The sequence below is a fragment of the Hemicordylus capensis genome, chromosome 12, assembly GCF_027244095.1.
Source record: "Hemicordylus capensis ecotype Gifberg chromosome 12, rHemCap1.1.pri, whole genome shotgun sequence".
NCBI lineage: Eukaryota > Metazoa > Chordata > Lepidosauria > Squamata > Cordylidae > Hemicordylus > Hemicordylus capensis.
This window is the reverse complement of record NC_069668.1, coordinates 21,293,494-21,319,525: the sequence shown is the minus strand read 5'-3', so window position 1 is coordinate 21,319,525 and position 26,032 is coordinate 21,293,494. Positions and strand designations below refer to the sequence as shown.

The 26,032-nt window shown below is 53.6% G+C and overlaps 1 protein-coding gene across 5 annotated transcripts in view; it reads right to left on the bottom strand.

The window, feature by feature from the left end:
* LOC128336210 (active breakpoint cluster region-related protein-like) overlaps positions 1–26,032 on the bottom strand; it is a 92,976-nt gene that overhangs the window by 52,687 nt on the left and 14,257 nt on the right. For 2 of the 5 annotated variants that reach the window (XM_053275519.1, XM_053275521.1), the window contains exon 2: positions 8,752–8,948. In XM_053275519.1, the coding sequence (XP_053131494.1) occupies positions 8,752–8,948 (197 nt within the window). The other 3 variants (XM_053275520.1, XM_053275522.1, XM_053275523.1) reach the window with 3 other exon arrangements.

Here is a 26,032-nt window from a genome sequence, read left to right as displayed (position 1 = left end):
AATACCCATCCTTTCTGCGAAGCCTCTGGCCGAAGCTCTATTTTTAATTTTATTTTTTTAAGTATATCCTGTCCTTCAAAACAAACTAACTTAAAGTGGCTTACAATAACATTTAAACACAATCTATGTTTTTAAACCACACCAGGGATAATCACAAACCCACTAAGGCCAGCTTCAAAAGGGGGGTCTTTAACAGCCAAAAACAGCCCCAAAGAGGGGGCCAGCTAATATCAATCAAACAAACAAACAAACAAACAAACAAACTTTCATCTCTGGGCGGTTAACAATAACATAACACAAGTTAAAACATATTCAAAAAATAATAATGTAAACAATTTAAAAATCAACCACGGATTAAAACCTGAAAATTTAAGAAGCTGAAAAAGCTTGGGTGACGAGGTGGGTTTTCAAATGCTTTTTAAAAATTGCCAGAGATGGGGAGGACCGTATTTCAGTAGGGGGCGCATTCCACAGTCTCGGGGCAGCAACCGAGAAGGCCCGTCCCCATGGCAGCAACTGGAGACGGACCTCTCCAGACTATTTCAATGGGCAGTGGGGCTCATAATGAAGAAGACGTTCTCTTAAATATCCAGGGCCTAAGCCGTTCAGGGCTTTATAGGTTATAACCAGCAGTTTGTCTTTTGCCCGGAAGCCTATTGGCAGCCGAATATCTTGTGGAAGGGAGTTCCGCAGGGCAGGAGCAACCTCCAAGAGGGCGACAGGGCTCTCTTTACCCTTCTTCCCAACCCAAAACAAAACCGGCGTGCGGTCAGATCTATCGCGGGTTCCCCTCGTGCCTTCCTGCTCCCTGCTGCACTTGGCTAAATATAGATGGTACGTTTCTTGGGGCACAGACGAGACATCTGCTTTGTGTGTGTGTGCTTAAAATGTCATTCTACAAAGCACCAGGCAGTCCCATTTTCTTCTGGAGTCTCCAAGCAGGGACCTGCTGGGGCCTGCCTGACCCACGGCCGCCTTCCCAGATGCCCCAAGCTCTCCCTCCCATCTTCCCAATGCCTCCCACACGGAGGCCTCCTTGGGGCTGCCCCATGGACCCAGCCCTTTCCCTCAGCTAACCACTCCAGGGCAGGGACGTGCCCACGCCATGTCTGCCAGCCCGGGCCTGGCACACCCATTGGCACAGCTGGTTTTTCCGTGGGGGGGAAACAAAGGAAAGCCGGCCTCTCTGGGTGCCCCCAGAAAAGGGGGCCACCCCAGCCTAGTGAGGACGTCCAAGACCTAGCGTGCATCTGGGCCTCAGACTGCCCTAGAAGCAAAGCCCTCTGACCCCACAGGGGCGAGAGAGAGCTGTAACTGGCCCTGCCCCCAAACAACAAATGCATTCTGCACACGCTTGGCAATGAACACTAGAGTTGCTTCATAGGCTGCTAGCGTCAAGAGAAGGGACCTCGGAGATCTTCTATTCCAACCTTCCTGTGCAGAGTAGAAAACCGTGACAACTTCCCTGGCAGACGCCTCAGCCTGAAAACGCCCCCAGTGAAAGAGTGCCCACCGCTGCATGAGGCAGACTGTTCCGCTGGCCAACAGGGAGGGAATCCTTCCCAATGTCTAGCCGAAGTCTGCTTCCTGGTCATTCCAACCCCAGACGCGAATCCTGGAGCAACCTCAGCCCTTCCCAAGGCCTGAAGCTCTCGAAGGGAAAATAAGCGAGGGGAGCACTCCAATAAAGCCCTTAACTCAGGAGCCTTAATTGTAGGACCACAACTCCCATCATCCTGAGCAACACCTTTTGAAATGGGGGAAGGCAATCTTGGCCAGCCGGCCTGAGGGCCGCACGGAAATATCCACCGGCGCCTGCCCAGCCTAAACAGCCTTATCGGCCCCGTGACCTACACCTGCCTCGCCCCCCAGATATCCTTCTGCTCTAAAGGGAGCAGGCGGACTGGGGGGGGGAGGGAGTGGGGCTGACCCCCCACCCCACTCCCACAAACACAGCCCCAACCCGGAACCAACACGCAGAGCAGCCAATTGCTGCCAAGTCCAGAAAAGTTGGGCCCAATCCGGTGATCAGAGGAGCCGGCCCCCAAACAAACAGCTTGTCTCTGCACACGTACAGAGGGGGCCTTTCCTCCCCACCACCACACTGGGGAGGGATGGGGTGGGGTGGGGTTCCCAGGGCAAGGCAGCACAACTCTGGGACCTCTTGATGCACAGGTCTCCAAGTGGCAGCCTCCATCCTGCCCTGCCCCAGAGGGGCGGAGCAAGGGGGTGAACCCAAAGCACAGCTCCTAGGCTGCAGGATTGGGGCTGGCCCCTCTTCCCCTGTGGAGGTGGCCCTTCCTACCTCCGGGACACTCCAGCCCTTGGTTTAGAGCAGTGCCAATGCCACAGGGCTGTCGTTCCTCTAACATGCGAGGCACCAGCAGCCGTAGGAGGCGCCCCTCTTGTCAAGGAAGCCGGCCACTGCTGCCAACCCCTGCTCCCCAAGCCGGCCAGCTCCACCTGGGACCCACCTTCTCCAAGGCCCAAAAGCTGGCCGGCGAGCCGTCCTTCTCCTCATCCTCCAAGACCTTGTCGAGATAGCCAATGGCTTCCTCTTCCTCTCGCATGGCCCGTCCTCCGAGGCCCTGGCCAGGCAGGCTTGGGAGAGAAGGGCCCTAGGGCGCGGGGGCCGCCAGGCCTGGGATGGAGGGAGCCTGGCACTGCCTGCCAAGACCAGCAGCCATGGCTGGGCACCCTGCTCTGTGCCGCCAGGAACCCACGGTTCCCACCCCCAGCCGAGGCCAGGAGCCCAACCCCTGTGGGAGAGAGGAAGAGACGGGCCAAGCCGCAAGCTTGCTCGCTTGTGGCTGGGCTTAACCCCTTCCTGCTGCCCACCGTCTGGGCGGCTGTTGTGCCCCAGCTGGCAACAGACTCTCCTGGGGAGGTGGGAGCCTTCTTCCTCCCGCCTGCCTCCCGCGGAGAGCCCAGAGGAGACCCCTTGGAGGAAACCACGGAGGCTGCTGCTTCTTCTTTCCTGATGAGGAGGAGGAAGGGTGGAGTGGAGGCGGAGAAGAAAGAAAGAAGAGGCCTGCCAGAGGCAGAGGGGAAGGAGAAAAAAGAAACAGAGGCCCATGCGGCGGGGAAGGGCTGGGTCCCAGGCAGGTAGCAGGTGGGAGAACCTGAGGCCGGAACACCTACCCTGCAGGAGGCAGCCGGCAGGTGGAGAACTGATCTTTCTCCTCACAGCTCAGGGTGTGCAAGGAAAAGCTCCAGCCGCCTTGGGCCAGGAGGTGCCCGGTGCCCATCCGGCCAGCATTCTGGTATTTTCCAGGCCTCACCCTGACCTGCCTTGAGGGAACGTTGTGCTTCTCCTCAAGGTCATCTGTCCATGAAGCACTGGAAGTGAAGGGGCACAAAATAACCCAACAGCGCAACGTTATGAAGGGAAACGGGATGGGGTCAGGGGGCCATCGCCCAGTGGTGAACATGGCTACCATTAGGCAGCTGGCCTGGCATTCAGAAGTGTTTGGCCCACACCACCTCAGCAATCAAGCAACTCTAAACACCAAGGTTGCCGGTTCGAGTCCCTGCTGGTCTGTTTCCCAGATTGTGGGAAACACCAATATCGGGCAGCAGCGACATCGGAAGGTACTGAAAGGCATCATCTCATACTGAGCGGGAGGAGGCAATGGCAAACCCCTCCTGTATTCTACCCAAGACAACCACAGGGCAATGTGGTCGCCATGAGTCGACACCAACTCGATGGCACAACTTGACCTTCAACGCCGACAGCGATCATATGAGGCCCATTTTGCAGACTGGGCAGTTGAGGCTGAAGGGGTTTCAGCGAAGGCCAAGGACTGAATCAGGGGCTTTCCAGCTCACCCTCTTGGCTGCTGCACTTCACAGGGACAAGACGTTCCAAAGAGGGGGAAGGAGAGGGGAGCAGGGGGCTGATGGGTAATGCAGCAAGCAGGACAGGGATGATGGGAGCTGTAGTCCGCGAGCCGCTGGAGAGCCACAGGTTAGCAGCCTCTGGGCCAAAACTCTGGAGCCAGTGCAAAGTGGGAGAAAGGGGTCAGAGGGCAGACACAGGAGCGCGACCTCAGCAGGGAAGGAGGAGGCCCAAGCAGCGTCTGGCTGGCTGCTGCTATTCCCGCCTAGGCAAGATGGCAGGGAAAGCGTTAAATGCCCCAAGCCGGCCAGGAGAGCGGCCCAAGAGGATTGAGAGTTTTAAGACTTGCAAATCCCCTGAGCTATGGGGCCTGCCTTGGCAAAAGTGGGCACCGCTAGGGAGGGAGGAGCTGGGGTGTGGGGGGTATTTCCAAAGCCTCCTCTTCCGGGGGGGGGGGAGAATCTTAACTAAATAAATAACAATAATAAATAACAATAATAAACTTTATCTGTGAACCGCTCCATGACAAAAAAATTGCTACGCAATTATGTGAATAAGAAAAGCTGCATGGATTTTTTTCTTGCATGCAAGATGCAAATGAGATCTCTACATGCCACTTTTGTACATTTTGTATTAATATTCACGGGGAGGGGCGAAAAGCGACATGGAGCACTGACACCCCCACCCCTGGGGGCTGAGGAGCTAGTTGGACAACCTGCCTGGCTTCAAGCAGCACTCACACACCTTCGGGTCTATTGGTGCCCTCCTAAGGACTACAAACTTGACTTTTTTATATTGGAAAAAAGAAAGCCGAGCTTCTTAACAGTGCTGGATGCCAACCCCCTCCTGCTAAATTCCACGCTTCTGAGAGATCAGAATGGAGTAAATTCTACTTGGGGATTGTTCGAAGTCCAGAGTGTGCTTCCTTGACCATTCACCCCCAAGCTCCACGTTTGTGAATGCGCATATTTAAAGAGACATGGCTAGGCCCTCTTCCGACAGAGAGTGTCCCTGCTGCTCTCTCAGTCTCCTGTCCATCTGGAGAAAGACGGCAAAAAGCTCCTCTTTTTGAAAAACACCATTTGAACTTTGGGGCCCTTTGCACAATCAGACAGCTTGTCGACACCATCTCATTTTGTGAGGGCTCAGAACAGCTTTCCTGTGCAGGAGGTGCTAAAGCAGCTCTTAGATGCGGAGCTCTGCACAACCCTGAAGGCTGCAGGCACACGCGCCGGAGGAAATCTGTCCAGCAGGTTTTCCGATTCTCGAAGACAGCCGGAGGAAGAGCTTTGAAGCGCAGGCAGGAAAGCACCGTGGGAAGAATGTGCTAAATCCCAGGCCTTGGAGGGGGTTGCATTGCAACCCCACAGTAGAGTGCACAAAAGGGGAACAGACTCTCAAGCACAGAAGCAGGAGAGATGAATGGTAGGGCATCCGTGTTGCATGCAGAAGGGTCCCAGGCTCACTCCAAGTAGGCTGGGAAAGACTCATGCTTGAAAAATTGGGGAGCTGCTGCCAATCAGTGTAGACACTACTGAGTTGCATGGACCAAGGGTCTGACGCCGTCTAAGGCAGCTTCCTATGTTCCACAGTTCTCTGCTAGCACTGAAAAACCAGACAGCACCGTCAGGAGGTGGGATTAGCTCTTGCCACCTCACTGACCAGGGCCCTGAGATGTAGCAGGCAGCCTTCTTGGGCTCTGTGGTGGGTGCAGACAACTTTATTTCACATGCTGCACGAGCATCCGTTTGGAAGCTGCTGGGCCAAACACACAGCACTTGAGTGTAAAGGGATCCTCTGTCTAAGGTCCACAAACGCACCCCCCCCTCGGACTGGACCGAGCCGGGGCGGGTTCGAGAGGGTGCCGGACCGAACTGGCCCAGTTGGGTTCGAGTCTAGTCCGGACTCAAACCGACCGGGCCAGCTGGTTCCATGCACATCCCTAGTACAGATGAGTTTGGGACCCATCAGGGCAGACACTTGAGACACAGTTTCTCTGTACGCAAGCGACATCTGTGTAAAACCAGCCTCCATTGCAAAACTGTCGTGAGGACTTGCAGAAATCATATAAATGCAGGACTCGGGTGAGCTTTGGAAAGGAACTACATAGGGATGGTGGTTACCGTCTGAAGGGTTAATTCTGAAATCAGATTCCAAAGAAAGGCTGTGAGGGAACAGCTATTTTTCCTACCCGGAAGATTTGAAAGTTGTGTAATACCAAATGATGACCACTAGGTGGAGCAAGCTACTCAGATTCCAGTGTGTGGGAGGGATATTATTCACTAGAACTCGGGTTCTCAAACTTGTGTCTCCAGATGATGTTGTTGGACTACAACTCCCATCATCCCTAGCCACAGTGGCTGGGAATGATGGGAGTTTTAGTCCAACAACATCATCTGGAAACACAGGTTTGAGAACCCCTTCTCTAGAGCAATATTTATTATCTATCTATCTATCTATCTATCTATCTATCTATCTGATTTATATACTGCTCTTCCAAAAAAGGCTCAGGTGGGTTTATATAGCCAACACCCCCACCAAAAAAAAAAACCCAGATAAAAGAAGATAAGACCATCTCTAAGGAGAACCTTGAAGAGCTGCTATCAGTTGGAACAAAATCACAGGCACGTTCTAAAAGCAGGGAGCAAAACCGTCATCTCCAGTCATTGTGCCAGGGGATGATGGGAATTGTAGTCCAACAACCCAATAAGGGTATCATAGAACTGGGAAAGGTGCTGAGGAGGGCAACCCAGGTGATCAGGGGCCTGGAGCACCTTCCTTAGGAGGCTAGGCTACAGCCTCTGGGGCTCGTTGCCTTGGAAAAGAGGCGACTAAGGGGAGACATGACTGAGGTGGATAAAATTATGCATGGAATAGAGAGAATGGACAGAGAGAAATTCCTCTCCCTCTCTCCCAATACTAGAACCAGGGATCACCCCATGAAACTGAAGGTCGGGGAATTTTGGACCGATAAGAAGAAGTCCCTTTTTCACACAGTGCAGAATTAATCTATGGAACTCTCTGCCACGGGATGTGGTGATGGCCACCAGCTTGGATGGCTTGAAAAGGGGCTTAGACAGATTCATGGAGGACGAGGCTATCAATGGCTACTAGTCTGGTAGCTGTGGGCCACCTCCAGCCTCAGAGGCAAGATGCCTCTCAATCCCAGTTGCAGGGGAACAACCACAGCAGGAGAGAGGGCCTGCACATCCCTCTTGCCTGTCAGCTCCCCCGTGGCATCTTTTGGTCCATTGTGTGAAAACAGGATGCTGGACTTGATGGGCTTCCTTGGGCCTGATCCAGCAGGGCTGTTCTTTTATTAACCCCTGGGGACTGCAATTCGAGAACCCCCACCATAAAACGTTGCGTGTGATCCCAGCTTTTTGAATCACCGGAGCCCAGTACAAGAAAGCAATCACCTTGCCTATAAAGGCAAGCAGTCTTGTCCGTTACATCTCTACGGTGCTTTGTCAGGGGTTCTGTTTTAATTAAAAATATTAGTATGTGCGCCAGTGCTGTGCCTTTAAAAAGAAATTAACAGTGCTTACACTTTGGAGGCATGGAGGGAGACACAGATATGCAAGCGGCTTCCAGCTATAGCATCATGGACACCAAAGGGAAAATGGTGCCATTTGCTTTTTTTAATTTGTAATTAAAAAGTTTGTATCTTACCCAAATGTAATAACTAATGCTTCACATTAAATCATATTGAAAGCACAGTCCATATTTGCACTTTTTCCAAATGTCTCGTAAAAGGCTCCCCGCTTCGTGAGGAGGAGTTTCAGAGACCGAATCAGCAAAGGCAGACCATGAGATCCCGAGATCACAGCCGGTCGGTTAGGTAGCCCAAAGTGGGCACAGGTACTATTTCCCCATCCTGAGAACATGGGCCATTCCCCCATCCTGGGAGTATGAAACTTGTGCCCCAAAAGACAGGCAAGCAAGCACGCCTCTGTGCCTTTACGTAAGATCTGCTAAAAGAGCTGCTAGCCAGGGTGCAGCAGGCAGGAGCACCAGAGATGACCTAAGGTACCCGTATTTACCCGAATCGGAGACAATTCCGAATTTAAGATGAGCCTCCTTAAAAAAAGAGAGGGTAAATACAGGTTATACCTGCATTTTTCCAGAAGGACTCTGAATTCAAAGCAACTTCCGGATTTTGAATATCAAAACATTGAGAACAAAACTCATCATGGAGTCAGGTAAATGCAGCAACTCTTTCGTTCCTGCATTTCCAACGGAGAGGACCTAAGAGACCACTTCTTCTGTACAGTCTGTAAGACATGGTACGCCTGTCTGCACCTCCGCGAAAATCACGCAAGCTCTCCCCGGCAGACTCCCAGGAGCGTTGACGGCTCCAGCCAACTTGGAACAATCGCCTTGTGGGTCTGTTTGGGGTCATGAAGAGGGGAGAAAGTGGGGGAGAAATGACACATTTTCCTCTCCCATCCTCTGCCTGCACTATAGTGCACGAAAGGGCTGACATTCAGAGTACGCTGCCAGGTCTTAACCCAAGTGCTGTAATGCAAGGGGTTCTCAACCTGGGATCCCCAGATAGAGTTTGACTACAATTCCCATCATCCTCAGCCTTTGGCCACTGTAGTTAGGGATAGTGGGAGTTGTAGGCCGACGACAATTGGGGATCCAAGAGTGAGAACCCCTGAACGATAGGAAAAGCAAACTATGTATTGGAAACAGGACCTACTGGGAGATCACTGGGCAATTTGCAGACCCACAAGGATTTCTGATCCATTACATTTATCAGATGCAGGTGGACCGACTCGGCTGTATTATCCGAATTGGCCCAAAACACTCTGAACACTCAAAAGCACAAAATAAAGGCTACATGGTGATGGTTACGGTTATTAGAAATGAAATGCCCTGCCGGCATCTGCCTGAGCACCAGCACTTACCTCGGTGCCCAGCCCATCGGTGGGAGTAAATGAGACATTGTCAGTGCCACCACCGCCACTCTCTTGACCGCGGGTGCTGAGCTGGGGGGACATGGTGGGCGATTCGTCAATGTAAGGCATGGTCTCCGAGCCGCCGGGTGGGACTTTGGGCTCCTCGTTTCCCTCCACATCGTAGTCCTCTGTGCCATAATTGAAATCTGTCGAGAGGAAGCAGAAAGACGGGTTAGAGTTGGCCACCAGCATGGCGAGGGCTGGGTAACGCTGGAGCAGAGGTCTCTGGTTCAGGGCTGATGCAAGTCACTGAGGACTAGCCCCTTTTCTGCTTCACCTCTTAAATCAGGAGTTCTCCACCTTGGATCCCCAGATGTTGAACTACAGCTTCCATCCCTTTACAATTTTTGGAAGGTAGCACAGGGGTCCTAATTAGATGAGTGATCCGTGCAAAGCCAAAAGGTGACCATTATTGCAGATTAATCAAGACCGAAATCTGGCGGTCAAGATATGTGGAACTTTGGGGGGGGTCCCCCCACCCGCAAAAAAAACCCTGATATGCCTACGTGGGTTTTTTGTTCTAGAAAAGCTAGTCGACAAGGTGGCCAACCCTCTCAAATTGGCATGGAGCCTCCCAGAATCGGCATTAAACTTCTGGCGGCCAGTCAAAGGCCTTTGGGAGATTTCAGTGGCTTGAAACTGTGAAAAATATATTGGAGTGGTGGGGGGGTTTATCCTAGCACAGCCTCAGTCCAAGCTGGCAACCCTAGTGGAGGAATAGTGACCGGTCTGACAAAACAGCCCGGGGAGGAATAAAACCAACCAAATCCATACACACACCAAAGAGGAGAGCTGGTCTTGTGGTTGCAAGCATAACTTGTCCCCTTACCTAAGCAGGGTCTGCCCTGGTTACATTTGAATGGGAGACTCCATGTGTGAGCACTGGTAGAGATTCCCCTGAGGGGATAATGGAGCCGCTCTGGGAAGATAATCTTGGTTCCAAGTTCTCTCCCTGGCAGCATCTCCATGGAGAGCAACTCCAGCCTGCAACTTCAGAGAAGCTGCTGCCAATCTGGGTAGACAACCCTGAACTGGATGGACCAAGGGTCAGACTCAGTATATGGCAGCTGACTATGCCCCTAAAATACACACAGACAAGTCAACAGCTGCCTGTTGGGAAATCAACGGCCAGATTGCAGAAGATCTCACACACAACAGAGCGCCTGACCACACAGAGAGCCATGCTAAGAGGCCGGTGCCCAGACACAACACTGGGTCTGCCGGGAAGGGGGCAGCCACATGAGTGCGTGGCCAGCAGCTGCTTCTCCCCCGCCCCACAGCAGTGCATCACATCCCAAAGCCTCCCAGCCACCCACTCAAGCGTGTGCCCCCTGCAACCCCTCCACCCACGCCCGGCTTGACACACTTCCCCACATTTTCCCAATTAACCACGCATCCTTGAACGCTGCCTCGAATCCTCGATTACGTGCCGCAGCTGCCAGCACCCAATACAAGTAGGGCATCTTGGAGAAGAGGCGAGAGGATGGGGGAAGGCAGGAGGGGCGGCATCCCTCCCCCACATTAGGAGCGGGGCCCATAGACGATCTGGGTCACGAGTACACTGGGGGGAAATAAGGGCGGCTTCCACACACCAGCAACCCCAGCTCTGTGGCAAGAAAAGGTGACGCTCGCCACTCATATGAACTGTGCCAACAAAGCACAATTTCAGCCTCTGCTTGAAAAACCCCATCTAAGGAAAGACCGCCACTTCATGAGGCAGGCAGTTCCACTGACGAAGAGCTCTTACTGTTCAGAAATGATAAACCAGAGAAACCCGGGTTTGAATTCCGACTCTGTTATTAACCACAATTCCTGCTTAGATATTATCTTCACAATAGTCCTACCCTACAGGGGGACAGAAAGAACGATCTGTGCCACCCTGGTCTTGTGGAGAGGAGAGCTAGTCTTGTGGTAGCAAACATGAGTTGTCCCATTTGCTAAGCAGGGTCCACCCTGGTCTGCATTTGAATGGGAGACTACATGTAAGCCACCCGGAGATGAAAGTTTGGGGCGGTGTACAAATATAAAAAATAAAAATACATGGAAGCGCTATAAGATATTCCCTTTAGGTTATAGCTCAGTGGAACAATTTTCACTCCTTGGCAGCATCGCCAGGTACAGTTGAGAAAGACTCCTGCCTGTAATCTTGGAGAAGCCGCTGCCTGCCTGTGCAGACAATACTGAGCTAGATGGATCAAGGGTCTGACTCAGTATATGGCAGCTTCCTATATTCCTGGAGGAAGGGAGAAAGGAAGAAAGGAAAGCAAGAATTTGATAGCTAGATCATCTCACATCAATGTACAGAGCATGACCTCCATGGCTAAACCCAGCTTCCTCGGAGCTGGTTCAGACCTGCATGTAACACATGATTCCATATCACTTGAGGTCTCCCTGAAAAATACCGTTTCAAGTGATTCAAAGAAACATCGAAAAGCTCTCTGTAGCATTATATCTGGTGGCTCATCCACACACGTCATCAAGCATCTCTGAATCAGTGTTCCCCCTAACAGAGATTCCCAGATGATGTTGACTACAACTTCCAGAATCCCCCAGCAAAAGCCAATGCATCTGGGGATTCTGAGAGTTGTAGTCAACAACACCTGGGGAATCTAAAAGAACCACAATATGCCTGCCAGCCTTTACTACAGCTCTGAAAGAGCCCCACACTTGGGCAGGACAGAAAGCATCTCCCCACCAGCCAGGCGGGCTCGTGAGTGGGTCTGGAGGGTTCTTATCTGAGCCATGCATGCCGGCCGCCTGCACTTTGCCTTCGGTCTTGGCTCCGCCTGCAGCAAGCCATAGCTCAGAGAAAGCCATGGCGCTGGTGCACAGAGTAACCCTAGTGCATGAAGATACTAGAGCTGGTCTGGTGGTAGCAAGCATGACTGGTCCCCTTAGCTAAGCAGGGTCTGCCCTGGTTGCAAATGAATGGGAGACTACGTGTGTGAGCACTGTAAGGGTATAGAGCCGCTCTGGCAAGAGCATCTAGGTTCCAAGTCCCCTCCCTGGCAGCGTCTCCAAGAGAGGGCTGAGAGGGATTCTGGCCTGCAACCTTGGAGAAGCCACCGCCAGTCTGTGAAGACAATACTGAGTTAGATAGACCAGTGGTCTGACTCAGTATATGGCAGCTTCCTACGTTCCTATGAATGCCCCGGCCCAGGTGATTTATCCACTGGCTTTCCATTGAGGACATTGGTGGATGAACTGTATTTGTGTGGGGTCTCTCTCAAAGATGCACCTCTGAAAAGCTCCCATTGTTTTGGAAGCAGCAGCTGGACGACACCACACCCATGCAAATACACCATGTAAAAAGGGTTCCAAAAGCACACTCTGTATGCCCGAGATGAGACACTGCATTCCCTCTGTTGTAGGGAAATAAGGCCTCAGGTTTGCATGACAAATTATCTTTCCAGGACAGGGCAGTGAGGGGCTCTTGGAGCAAGGGGCAAAATCCAGGGCCTGCTAACAATTCATAGGAACATAGCAAGCTGCCTTATACCAAGTTGATCCATCTGGCTCAGGATTGTCTACACTGACTGGCAGCAGCTCTCCAAGGTTTCAGGCAGGAGTCTCTCTCAGCCCTATCTTAGAGATGCTTCCGGGGAGCGAACCTGGAACTTTCTGCATGGAAAGCAGATGCACCACCACTGAGCTATTCCCTTGCTAACTGAGCAGGGGAATAAATAAATAAAAGCACCTTTTTAAAATGATGATTCGCTTTGTTGAGCAGGTGGGGAGCAACTGGCCCTACCCACCCCCGGCACAGCAACCCTCCAGGGGCTACTGCTTGGTGCCTATTTATTTTTTATTATTTATTTAACATATTTTTATACCACCCAAAACTTGAGTCTCTGGGTGGTTTACAAAACAAAAACAGAAAGTAAAACATTAGTTAAAACAAAAAGAAAAAGTTTAAAACATTACAACTATTTAAAAATTTTAAAACAATATTTTAAAACAGCATTAAAACCATTAAAACAATATTAATTAAAAGCCTGGGTGAACAGATGCGTCTTTAAAGACTTTTTAAAAATTGTCAGAGATGGGGGGATCTTATTTCACAAGGGAGTGTATTCCAAAGCTTCAGGGCAGCAGCGGAGAAGGCCCGTCCCTGAGTGGCCACCAGACAAGCCGGTGGCAACTGCAGACAGACCTCTCCAGATGATCTCAGTGAGCAGTGGGGTTCATGACGAAGAAGACGCTCTCTTAAATACCCAGGGCCCAAGCAGTTTAGGGCTTTATCTTATGTTTCTTATTTCTCTATGTTAACTGCTTTGGGGGCTGTGGTTGAAAAGCGGTACATAAATATCGCTCTTCGTCGCTAGTCGCCCATCCAAATGCAAAACAGTATAGTCTCTGCTTAGCACAGGGGACAACTCACTCTCACTCCCACAACCCAGTTCTCCAGCCCTCCCTGGAGATGCCACCAGGGATTGAACCTGGGGCCTTCGGCATGCAAAGCACTCATGCAAACCATTGCATGCAAAGTCACTCATCCAAATGCAAACCAGGGCAGACCCTGCTTAGCCAAAGGGGCCCATTCATGCTCGTCCCAGGGCTCACCAAGGTGCAGGATCACCCCCAGTATTATCCCTGTAAGAGGGATTCCCAGAGGCTGTTGACTACAACTCCCCCCATCACCCCAAGTGACAATGTCCTTTGGCTGGGGGTTATGGGAGTTGTAGTCAACAATATCTGGGAATCCACCCTGATCTCCACCTATGGTATCCAACCTCCCAGCACCCAACCTGTCCAGCTTGTGAACCAAGGGGGGGGGCCCATCCCCTTCAGGCTAAAACTGGTTTTGATGTGAATTCAGTTCGTCCCTGGGTCCACCTTAAGCCAATCAAACAGACACAGTGGGAATCAGAGGCTTGGTTTAATGCTCTGCAGAAGCAGGTAGACAATGGGGCTCACGCTCCACATTGAATACAAATTGGTTATAGGTGCATCTTACATTTATACAGACAATCTGAATGATGCTGACATAGTATACGTGGCAGTAAAATGGTGGACTAAGTATCTAGTACGCATGCGAATGATTCATTGTTCATCTGGTGATCACCCCTTATTTGGTTACATCCTGTTTTATTAACTTGTCAGCAAAGAACGGTGAGAACCAAGTTTCTTTAGATACATTTTAGTGGAGAGAGATAACGACATTGGCCGTATGTCTCTGAGCTTGGCTGGGGTTACTTTAAGTTAGAATTAGGTTTTCTAAGCAAACTTGGAGATGCTTTGGTATTCTAAGTAAAATGGAGTTACTTTGGTTTTCTAAAACACATCAGTTTCACTCCAAGTTTAGGGGTTGGGAATCGCCACACCTTAAGGCAGCATTTAGAGGCCACCACTAAGCCGGATCAAAGCAGCAGAAGACCAGAAACTCATTTAACGAGGTCCTATGTGGGCCACACACGGCGAAGGAGACACTTCCCCATTCTCCGTCCATCCAGCGTGGTGGTTAGAGCACTGAACTAGGACCGGGGAGACCTGAGTTCAAATCCCCATTCAGGCATGATACTTGGTGGGTGACTCTGGGCCAGTCGCTTCTCTCTCAGCCTAACCTACCTCACAGGGTTGTTGTGAGCAGAAACTTAAAGATGTGGTACTTAAGGGCTCCTTGGTGGAAGAGCGGGATATAAAAATAAACAAATAAATAAATAAATCTGACTTGCTCAGGATAGAAGCACACGGCTCTGCATCAGGCCGGGATTCGCTCTTGGATGTTTCAAACCTGCACCAAGTCGGCCGGCCCCATTTCCATCCTCACTGGAGCCATTTGAGCCAAGTCCAGCACTGGGACCCTCTCCCAGTCTCCACCCTGCCCCCCTCCCCAAACCCCCCTCCCTCCCTGCCCCCCCCCCAGTCTCCTGTTGTCTCAAGCACACGATTCCTGTTGCTGCTACCCGCTGCTGGAGGCCTGTGCCGTCACCATGACAACAGCCTCCCATGTGCAGCATCCGCTTTGATGCGATTTCTGCAGCTGAAATCCTCCCGGGGTGCCCACCAACACCTCCGGCAGGGGCAGGACCCCATGCTCACACACCCTCAGTGTGGGGCCCCCCCATGGGGAGGGGGGCAAAGAAGCAGTAAGGGGGCAGGCCACACAATCCCCCATGGCACCACTGTTCCAAAACAGAACGCTCTGTCCTTTCATGACCCCCCAGATGCTGGGTGCATGCTTCTCAAGTCACGGGGCTCAGGGGCGGCTTGCTGGGGCAGGCCAGCGTGGGGCAGAGGCTGGTGGGTGGGTGGGAAGCCATCACGGACAAGGGCAGGCGGACCATCCTCAATGAGCTGGGCCGGAGGCTGGATGAGGGACAGAGGAAAGCGGCTTCCGGCCGAGTCAGACCCTTGGTCCGTCTTGCTCAGGATTGTCCACACTGACTGGCAGCAGCTCTCCGAGGCTTCAGCCCTACATAGAGAAGTTGCCCAGGACTGAACCGGGGACCTGCAACCAGTGTTTCCTCTCCCAGGGATTCCCAGATGTGGAGGAATACAACTCCCATGATCCCCAAGCAAAGGCTGCTGCAGCTGGGGATGCTGGGAGTTGTTATCCACCACATCTGAGAATCCCTGGGAGAGGGAAGACGGCCTCCTGCCTGCCAAGAAGCGGCTCCACCCCCTCAGCTCGCAAGGAGTCTCCCCTCCAAATGCAAACCAGGGCAGGCTCTGTTTAGCAAAGGGGGCCATCCACACGCGCTATACCACAAGAGCAGCTCTCCACCCTTGGTGGGTGCCTCCTGCTCTCCAGCCGTAGGGGCTCCTGTTCCAAGCCGACCCATCGCACTGAACTGCCCGCTGCAGCGAATTCAAGGCCCAGAGCACGGGAGAAAGCCGGCGGACCAGCCAAACAGCTTGACCCCGCTTCCTGCCACAGCACAGCGGCCGCTCCCCATCGGAAGGCCAAGAACCATTTGCACACAGAACCGTGCGCATGCCGACATGGGCAGCAAGGCCGTCACCTCTGGGCCCATCTCCCCTCAAGGACCCCAAAGGCGGGGTACAGAGCAGACCTCTGCAAACCACCTCTGCCATTAGCACGCAGCACAGGGAGCGAGTTCGAAAGCCGAGATGGAGAGAGGGGATAAAGACGCCTCCTTGTGCACTGCAGCCCCCACATGGCTCAGCTGAAGTTAAAATGACTCCAGATAGCAGGAGAGCAGCGGGAGGAGGGGGCTTCCCCTCACTCGCTTCAGCATTAAGGTGCCTGGAAAACTCTGTGGCAAGCCAGAGCAGGTGGCCAGATGGGAAACCAGACCAGGAAGAGGCTCAGAAGGTGAAGCTAGGAGGAGTTTATACCCCTGGGAGTACCCGTCAGCTTCAGCGCATGGAGGAAAAAGCAGGGCGGGGGCCCATTTCCCAATGCTGGGCTCAGGCTAGCACAGCCGACGTTTCTCCCTTGGCAGGCTCCATTACCATTACCAGCAGCCTCACCAGCTGGCATTCAACAGGTGCAGCTTTTACTGACACAAACCATTGGGAAAGCTGTGCTGTTGACTCTGTGCCTGCTGAAAAACACAGGAGGCATTTTTGGGGAGGGCTGATGTTGTTGCGACTACCCGTATCCCCAGCCACAGCGGCCAAGTTCCCCAGACGGTGTTGGACTACAACTCCCAACATCCCCTGCTGCAATAAATTGCAGCAGGGGCTGATGGCAGTTGTAGTCCAACACCTGAAGAGCCTCAGCTTCGCCACACCTGCATTTAAACAAACAAAACACAACAGGTGTAGTGGCTAGAGTGCTGGATTAGGAGACTCGAGTTCCCCATTCAGCCATGATACTAGCTGGGTGACTCCGGGCCAGCCACTTCTCTCTCAGCCTAACCTACTTCACAGGGTTGTTGTGAAGAGGAACTTAAGCATGTAGTACACCGCTCTGGGCTCCTTGGAGGAAGAGCGGGATAGAAATGTAAAAATAAATGTTGGTTCCCTGCACTATGGAAAGATAACCTGCACATGCTCAGAGACACACTGCCCTCTATTTTTTCTCAGCAAAACGTCCTTCCCTGCCGAGGGTGTGCACTCTCTAAATGCTCAGAGGAAATCAGCTCAAGGCATCTGAGGCTCTGAACACTAAAGCCTGCCACCAGCTTTTCAAACTGTGGTTATTGCACGTGGCCCCTGTGCGCTGGCATGGCGGCCCGCGTGCCCCCATCCGGTTCTCTCCCCCTCCCCAGAACAGCCCCCTCTGCCCTCGTCTCCGCTCTGGAGCATGGCCCATGCACCATCAATCCTGCCTCAGTCTCTGCCTGCCTGAAGGATGCCAGAGGCAAGAAAAGGGGGGGGGGGGAAGAGTCAGGAACAAAGCCAGAATACTAATGCTGACCACAGAAGTCTCACAAATGTGGGGCAGCTGCTAGAGGACATTGCTACTGGCCGCTGCAGGAAGGGCCACACTTGCCCACAAGTTTCCAGCAGTTGACCCAAGAGGAGAAACTTGATTCTGCTTGAAAGGGGAGGCCCTCAGGCTCGTAACCCCTACTTACAAGCTAGTCTAACAGGGAAGATTCAGAGGGCATTATCAGGATATTATCCAGAAAGGAGGTGGTGGGGTGGTTATCGGGACAGTTACCCCGAAGAGGGGGTTATCGGGATAGTTATCCCAGACCAGCTACCCCTGTGTACACAATGGACATTCCCACATCTCACACTGCACAGGAAGCGGCAATGGGAAACTCCTCCTATATTCTACCAAAGACAACCACAGGGCTCTGCGGTCGCCACTACGGCACACTTTACCTGTACCCCTTTGCGTCCTGCTGGGCTATCTTTTCGCAACTCCCAAGGCACACAAAAGCACATCAAGAAATGAAGAAGTCCACAGAAGAGACTGCGCACTGCACCCCTGCGTGATTCGCTCCTCCGGCTTTGCCCCCTTCCCATCAGCCTCTGCGGGAGACCGGTAATCGTGCGACGTCCAGTGTGGGCCGACCACTGAATCATTCCCAATGGCGAGACACAGCCGAATTACTCACCCTTCAAAGGGAGGTTCCCTGTTGCATCTCTGCAGGAGTCACTGCTCTGGACTCCACTCCTTCCTGCGAGAAGACGATCCTAACCCAGAAACACAAGGCGGGCTCCTCTGCAGAAATCTAGGGGGCAGGCTGTTCTGCAGGTGAGGGGGTCCTTACCCGGACACGCTTTCCAATGCAAGCACTTTTGGGTTCTGAATTTAAATGCCTCTCATGTTAATTCAGAAAAAAAGCATGTGCGAGTGGCCGGAACTTTGGGAAGCAAGGCTCTAGTGCCACCATGGGGAAAAGGGGAGACCCAATTAAAATGGGACAGCAGCTTACAGGTACTTCCATAGCGAGGAGCCCCTGCAAACGGAGGAAGGCAGAGCTCCTCCATTTCAGAAGCAGCGTTTACATCATGCACATTCATCCAATTAATAGCACCAGCAACACGCTCAATTAGCAGCAAAACGTATCAGGCACACCGACAAAATTAAGAGAGGGAGCAGGATGTGCCAGGTCCTCTGGCAGGAGGGAGCGTGCTGCCGGTGGAGGGGGAGGGAATGGGGACCAGGGGGCTGGGCCCCCGAAATGAGTCTGCTTTGCTGGAATTAACTTCTAAGGGCCAAAGCAGAGAGGAGGGAGGAACTCTATCCCTGGGACTTCAAATGTCTTTTCCCTCTTCTTAACAACCAGCCATGCAGGGAGCCCATCTGGATCAAGGTCCCAGGATGGGGCGGGGTGGGATCTTTCCCTCCACCCTGACTTAAACCCCAATCCCCACCACACACACACACACACAAATTGCAACTGGGAAAAATTACAGACTCCATTTGCATGAGTCAGAGCTTTCCCTCTCTGGCTATTAGCAGCCATGCAAAGGCCCAATGTGGATCGGGGCCCCAGCCCCACCCCACCCCACACACAGCTGCGTTGGGGGAGGGGGGAAGCCAGGAGTCTGAAGAAAGATACGGAAAAGGGCCAGCGAAAAAGAATCGCAGGGGCTGCCACAGGCTGAGTCAGACCTTTGGTCCAGCAGGTTCAGTGTGGTCTACACAGACTGGCAGCAGCTCTGCAGGGTTTCCGGCACAGGGGTCTTTCCCAGCCCTGCCCGGAGATGCTCCAGCACTGAGCTGCAGCCCCATCCTGGAAGGAGTGGGAGGCAAAAGCAGCTGAGTGCAGACCCTGCTTTGCAAAGAACCCCGGCCTGCCTCCGTGCCACCCTCAGGTTGCTGCCGCCCGCCGCCCGCTCCTGCTGAACAGGGCATGCCATGGAACAGAATACCAAGTGTGTCGCTTTCCGGGAGGCATGACACAACCTGCACAAATCCGCGGAAGAAAGGAAAGTGGCGCTGGATGCTTGGTTCTGCTTTGCTGCCCAGGGACGCCCTCCCCAGCCCTGGCACAGACCAGACTCCCTCCGGCCGGCAGCTGGTTCCCTGCCCAGAAGCCCAGCAGCAACTCTCCCGAGCCAAACCCAGCTGCATCGATCGCCCCTCAGAGGAGCAGTCCAAGGGGGGAAAGCCATTCAACCAACCACGCAGAGGAACGAGGGACAGCTCCAAGGGCACATACTGCTCTTCGGAGAAGGAAATTCCCAGCGGCTCCGGGCCAGAAACAGCTCCCGGGCAATGGACTGGGCCGAGGAGATGAGAGTGAAAGAGTGGAAGGGAAGCCAGAGGGAGGGATCCAATGCTTCCCCTGGCACAGCTCACCACGGGCCCTGAGAGGTGGGCTGGCTTTGGCCAAGTTTTGGCTGGAGCAGGGGAGACGAGGGCAGATGGAACACGCCAAGTGTGCCTTCGTCCTTGGGTCTCCTAGCAGCCCAAAGCATACTGGCAGGTCTTAGCTGAGCAAGTTTTGGATTCACCAAATGCGGCCTGCAACCACCTTTGAAACAGCAGCAGGAAATTTGGGGGACAAGTTTATAGGAACATAGGAAGTTAACATATACCGAGTCAGACCATTGGTCTATCTAGCTCAGTATTGTCTGCACAGACTGGCAGCGGCTTCTCCCAGGCTGTAGGCAGGAGTCTCTCTCAGCCCGATCTTGGAGATGCTGCCAGGGAGGGAACTTGGGACCTTCTGCTCTTCCCAGAGCAGCTCCATCCCCTGAGGGGAATCTCTTCCAGCGCTCACACTTCTAGTCTCCCTTGCATATGCAATCAGGGCAGACCCTGCTTAGCTAAGGGGACAAGTCATGCTTACTACCACAAGACCAGCTCTCTTCTCCTTGACAAGTTGGCTCCTGTTGACTTCTGGTTGAAATTCCACCCAGGCCTCAACTGTCCAATACCACCCCGTACAATTCGGCACATTATTTCTTCCACCACGGCCCCCCACCCAGGCACTGACCAAACCCAGACCTGCTTAGCTTCAGCAAGGTGGCGGCATCATTAGGTGGTATCAAGTAAGGCCCACCATCAACTGCCCAAATGTTGAAATCACAAATGGATATCAGATGCTTGGTGAACGTTTGGCAAACATTCAGCGTCACAGAGGAGAGTCCTGAGGACTCATCTCAACTCTAGACAGGAGGAGGCATTTCCTGACTGCAAGAGCTGTTGGGACAGCGGAACAGCCTGCCTCATGCATTGGCAGGCTCTCCTTCACTAAAGCTGTCCATACAGAGTTTGGACAGCCATCAGATGGAGCTGCAATTCCCTGCCCTGAGCAAGCAAGGGGGCAGGCCCAGAAGACCTCCGAGGTCTCTTCCTACTCTAGAAGTCTCTTCTTCCGAGACCTCCTCAGCGGTGAAGCTTAACTGAGTCACACCTCATTTGTCCCACCAGTTTCAACGGGACTGAGTCCTGACTGGATTTTAGCTGGGCCGGAGAACCTCCAATCCAATGAGAAGCACAAGATGGGAAGCCCCCAGCCAAAAACCTCACCGGCACCACAGAATGGCCTCCTGGACTCAGGCGACATTTGCAACTTAAAGAGAAAGCCGCCGGCCTACCTTACAAGGAGAGGAGAGCTGGTCTTGTGGGAACAAGCATGACTAGTCCCCTTAGCTAAGCAGGGTCCAACCTGGTTGCGTATGATAGGGAGACTAGAAGTGTAAGCACTGCAAGATATTCCCCTCCGGGGATAATGGGGTCTTTCTAGGAAGAGTGTCTAGCTTCCAAGTTCCCTCCCTGGCAGCATCTCCAAGATGCTAGGAGAGAGATTCCTGCCTGCAACCTTGGAGAAGCCGCTGACAGTCTGGGTAGACAACACTGAGCTAGATGGACCAAGGGTCAGACTCAGTATATGGCGCTTCCAATGTTCCTAAGGCTTATCCATTGAAAACCAGAAGCCACATTTTATGCGGCTACTGCTGTATTTTTAATGCTGCTAGATATTTTCTGGGGGAGTCCTGTGAATGCTATTTCTATAAGTGGTTGGAATTTTAGGTGTGTGTGTAGTGGTGGGGGAGTTGTTGTTTATATAGGTTGGGGTTTTTTTTGCCAAAGAACTTAAAATCTGTTTGGTTAACCAGCCCCCACAAAAACATAATACCTTAGTGTTCATATACATCAGCAGTCTTCAAAACACCCTTGCAAGGTAGGTCAGCATAGGAACAGCCCTGTGGGATCAGGTCCAAGGAGGCCTCTTTAGTCCAGCATCCTGTTTCACACAGTGGCCCACCAAATGCCTCTGGGGAGCCCACAGGCAAGAGGTAAGGTGCTGCTCCTCTGCAAATGGGATTGAGAGGCATCGTGCCTCTGAGCCTGAAGATGACCCTCATCTCTCCCCTCCTGATATCCCAACCAATGTGTCAGATAAAGCAGGGCTACCCAACTTCGGCCCTCCTGCAGATGTTGGCCTACAACTCCCATAATCCCTGGCTCTTAGCCACTGTGGTTGGGGACTGTGGGAGCTGTAGTCCCAAAACAGCTGCAGGGGCCAAAGTGGAACAGGCCCGAGTTCAAATCCCCACTCAACCATGAGACTTGCTGGGTGACTCTGGGCCAGTCACTTCTCTCTCAGCCTAACCTACCTCACAGGGTTGTTTTGAGGAGAAACCTAAGTATGTGGTACACCGCTCTGGGCTCCTTGGAGCAAGAGCGGGATATCAATGCTAAAATAAAATAAAATAAAATAAAATAAAATAAAATAACCTCAGTTTGGGGCAGGGGAAGTAAAGAAGCAAGGAGTTTCTTATCTGGTCCGGGGGGGGGGTGGATAGAATCCTAGAATGTGTGTGAGAGAAGGGGACTCAAAGGACATCTAGTCCAGCCCATAGCTCAGGGCAGGAAACTGCTACAGCGTCCCTGACAGGTGGACCGCCCAGCCTCTGTCTGAGAACCTCCAGCAAAGGAGAGCCGCCACCACCACCACTGCATGAGGCAGGCTGTTCCACAGTTCAACAGCACACAGAGTTAGGAAATCCCTCCCAGTGTCTAGCCTGAATCCGACCCCTTGCCCATTTCAACCCACTGGTTCTAGTCCTCTGGAGCAAAAGAGAACACACGTCCACAGGACCTTCCGTGGGGCAGCCCTTCAGATCCTTGGAGATAAAGGCACAGTGGTCTTGACTGCGGCTCAGACTCCCAGCTGGCAATCTTTCCACCTAAATCCCAGGCACTTATGGAGAAGGAAGCACTCTGCACATGCTCAGAGGGGCTGTTTATAGGGCTCACTCCACAAGCAAGCACATAAAGGCAGAACTGTGAACCAGGGCAGGGTGGGGAGCAGTTCAGTTCTTGCCCCTGCTTTGAACTTGTGGGGCCACTGTGGGCAGGCTCTCACTCGCTCACTCTCTTAGCCCCAGTCTTGCCCACCTATGGCTACAAATATTTCTAGACTGCTTTTCAACAGGTCCTCAAAGCAGTCTGCACAGAAAAATAAATGAAGATGGCTCACAACCCCCCAAAAGACACAAAAGGCAGATCAGGCTGAACAGCTCCCATCCCCCTGCAGACACTGGACTCCAACTCCCATCATCCCTACTGGCCATGATGGTGAAGAGTGATGGGATCTGTAGTCCAAGCACAACTGGAGGGGCAGCGTTCTACAGCCCTGGGGCAGGCATCAGGCGGACCTAAGAGACACCAGCAGCAGCTACTTGAAGGATGCTGTGCTGGGGCTGGATACGGCCAATTACTCTCCCATAAGAACAGCCCTGCTGGATCAGGCCCAAGGAGGCCCATCTAGTCCAGCATCCTGTTTCACACAGTGGCCCACCAGATGCCACTGGAAGCCACAGACAGGACTTAAGGGCATGCCCTCTCTCCTGCTGATGCTCTCCTGCAACTGGGATGAGGCATCATGCTCCTGAGGCTAGAGGTGGCCTATAGCCCTCGGACTAGAAGCTAGTGCCACTGATAGACCTGTCCTCCCTGAATTTGTCTAAGCCTCTTTCTAGGCCATCCAGGCTGGTGGCCACCACCACATCCTGTGGCAGAGAGTTCCACAGGCCCCCCTGCTCAATGCAGAAGAATTGCCCCTTTAAAAGGTGCCTCTTTGGTCAGCTAGCTGGGGGAACAGAGGACTCATCAAGCCCACCTACCTCAAAGGGATGGAGTGATACAATCCCAAGGTCGGGATTTTAAGTGATTTCAGTGACAGGGTTTAAGCAGGAGTTTACGTGATGCAATCCTCCCAACTCCATCCCGTATGTCCACCCTGGAAATTAAAACCGGGTGGTCTCCGAAGGGACCCCCCTTTTCCATCCAGCATGCTTTGTGCCTCACAGGATCACAGCCCCCCACCTGGGTGTTTAGGGAGAACCCTGAACCCACCCCCAAGGGCCAGGAAGGAAGATGGAGAGAGGCACAGAGCGGGCCAGGGGACCCGAGGCGGTTGCATAAGCGGCATGGAGCTGCTGGCAGACACTGCCACGGCTTCATCACAGCCTGGGCGGACTCCTCCCCAAGGCCCCCAACCCCTGGCGGCTGGCGGGGGGGGGAGAGGAAAGTACCACTGAGCAGTAGGGGCACAGGTGTGCACACAGGTGAGCCTCTTCCTAGCCCCCACTCCGTGCCAGAACAGGGCAGGATTTCAGGCCGAGAGTTCACAGCCACATTTCAGAGGTTTCAAAACGAAGGGGCGTGGGGGGGGTTAATGCTCACAGTCAGCAATCGCCCCCCCCACAGACCCCCACCACAAGCATCCTCCTTAGCCACCACCGCCACAAGTCTCTGCCACACACACACACACCAAGGCACCCAGACGTTGCTAAGCCCAGCCAGATTTATGTAACCTGTGCTCGCACTTTGCAAGCGGAGATCTTGCAGAAACTGGGAGCGGGGGAGAAGGCAGTGCTTTGGCCCCCCAAGGAGGGGGAGAGGGAGCAAGGCATTGCCAACTGCACCCAACCCAACCCCCAGCCGGAGCTTCTTCCCAGAGATGCTCGGTGCCTTCGGGCAGGCAGGTGCGCAGCCAGAGCCCTGTTCTGCAAACCCACCCACCCCCCCAAAAAAACAACCACCGACCCAGCAAAGCAAGAAGAAGCACGTACTGCTATAGAGGGTGTCGATCCAGGAGAGGCGAGGCAGGCCGCGCTGGCTGAGGGGCTCCATCTGAGCGAGTGAGACCGAGCGAGCGAGAGAGAGACCAGCCGTGGCTGTGTGTCTGGGTGCACGGCTGTCAAATCTGCCAGCAGGAGAACATCTCAAAACAAAGGCGGTGGTGGTGGAGGAGGAGGAGAGAGGTTGGGGGGGGGGGTTGGAGGGAAATTGAGAAGGGGGGGGAGAGAGAGAGAGAGAGGAGGCAATTTGGGATCTGGAAGATCAGCGGCTGGGAAGTCCAGGTGGGGGGGGCGGAGGAAGAGGAGGAGGAAGAGGAGGTGGAGGGCAGATGCAGATGGGGGGAGGAGGAGGAGGAGGAAGATGGAAGAGGTGGCAGTTCAGCTGAGAGCTGCCGGGTGGTGCTGGGAAGGCCCACCCTGCGGAGAGAGGCAACTTTCTTCCTGAGGGTGCCTGGGGAAGGAGCTGGCGCTGCCCACCAATGGTGAGAGCATGACGGCGCCTCCCGCCCCCGCCAGGCAGGCACAGAGCAGCTCCCCATGCAGGCGGGAACAGCCTTTCGGTGCCCTGTGGCAGGTGTCTGGGGAGCAGGGAATGAGACACACACACACACACACACACACACACACACACACACACACACACAGGGAGGGAGGCCCCACTCCAGAGCTGGCCGCATCTCCAGCGGCAGCGGGGCCCAGCGGCTCGCCCACGGTGGGAAGCTGAGGCTCTGCCGCCGAGCCCAGGCCCATCCCCTAAGAAGCTGCTGCCTACCGAGTCCGGCCCGTGGTCCGTCCAGCTCAGTACTGTCTACTCGGACCAGCAGCGGCTCTCCGAGGTTCCAGGCAAGAGCCCACCCCAAACCCTACCTGGAGATGCGGCCAAGGATTGGAGCCCGGGACCTTCTGTGCACAAAGGCTCGCAGGGAAGAATGGATTGACGGTAAGAACTGTCGGACAGCGGAACAGACCGCCTCATGCCATGCCAGGCCTGCTGTTGCAGGTGGCTTGCGAACAGGAGCTGGGCAGTCCTCTGTCAGGGATGCTGCCGGATGGGGGCTGGACTAGTTGGCCTCTAAGACTCCTTCCTCTGCTTCACTTGGAGACGGGTGAGCAGGAGGGCCAGGCGCCCAGGAAGGAAGGAGTTAAGCACTCCCATCCTGACCGGCCCCCTCCCCCACCCCCCACCCATTTCCACGTTTAGCCACAGGAGCCGTCAACCCCAATATGTCAGCACACCAGACAAGCGGAGAGAGAGAGACAGAGGCTGCCCTTCATTTGCTAGGTGCTCTTGGCCTGTCCGTCCCAGAGGCAATGTGCCTGTGTGGCATGGAGGCCACCCCCTCCCCACACTCGCTTCCCACTCAGGCAGGGGTCTTTGGGAGACCAGGAGGCCACAGGACCAAGCTGAGCACAGAGGAAGCCGCCGTCTGCTGAGTCAGACCGTCGGTCCCCCTAGCTCAGTACTGCCTACCCAGACTGGCAGCAGCTTCTCCAAGGTGGGGGGCAAGAATCTCTCCCTCAGCCCTATCCTGGAGATGCTGCCAGGGAGTGAACCTGGGACCACTGCGCTTCCCACAGTGGCCCCGTCCCATAAGGATATCTTTCACGGCTCACACATGTAGACTCCCATCCAAATGCAAACCAGGGCAGACCCTGCTTAGCAAAGGGGGACAATTCCTGCTCACTACCACAGAATTCTTGGCCTGAATTCTTGGCCTGAATTCTTGGCCTGAGAATTCAGGCCTACTCTAGGCCTGAGAATGTTACACTCCTTTCATGGGGATACTCAGATCTGCTTGTTCACACAATCTGGGGTGGC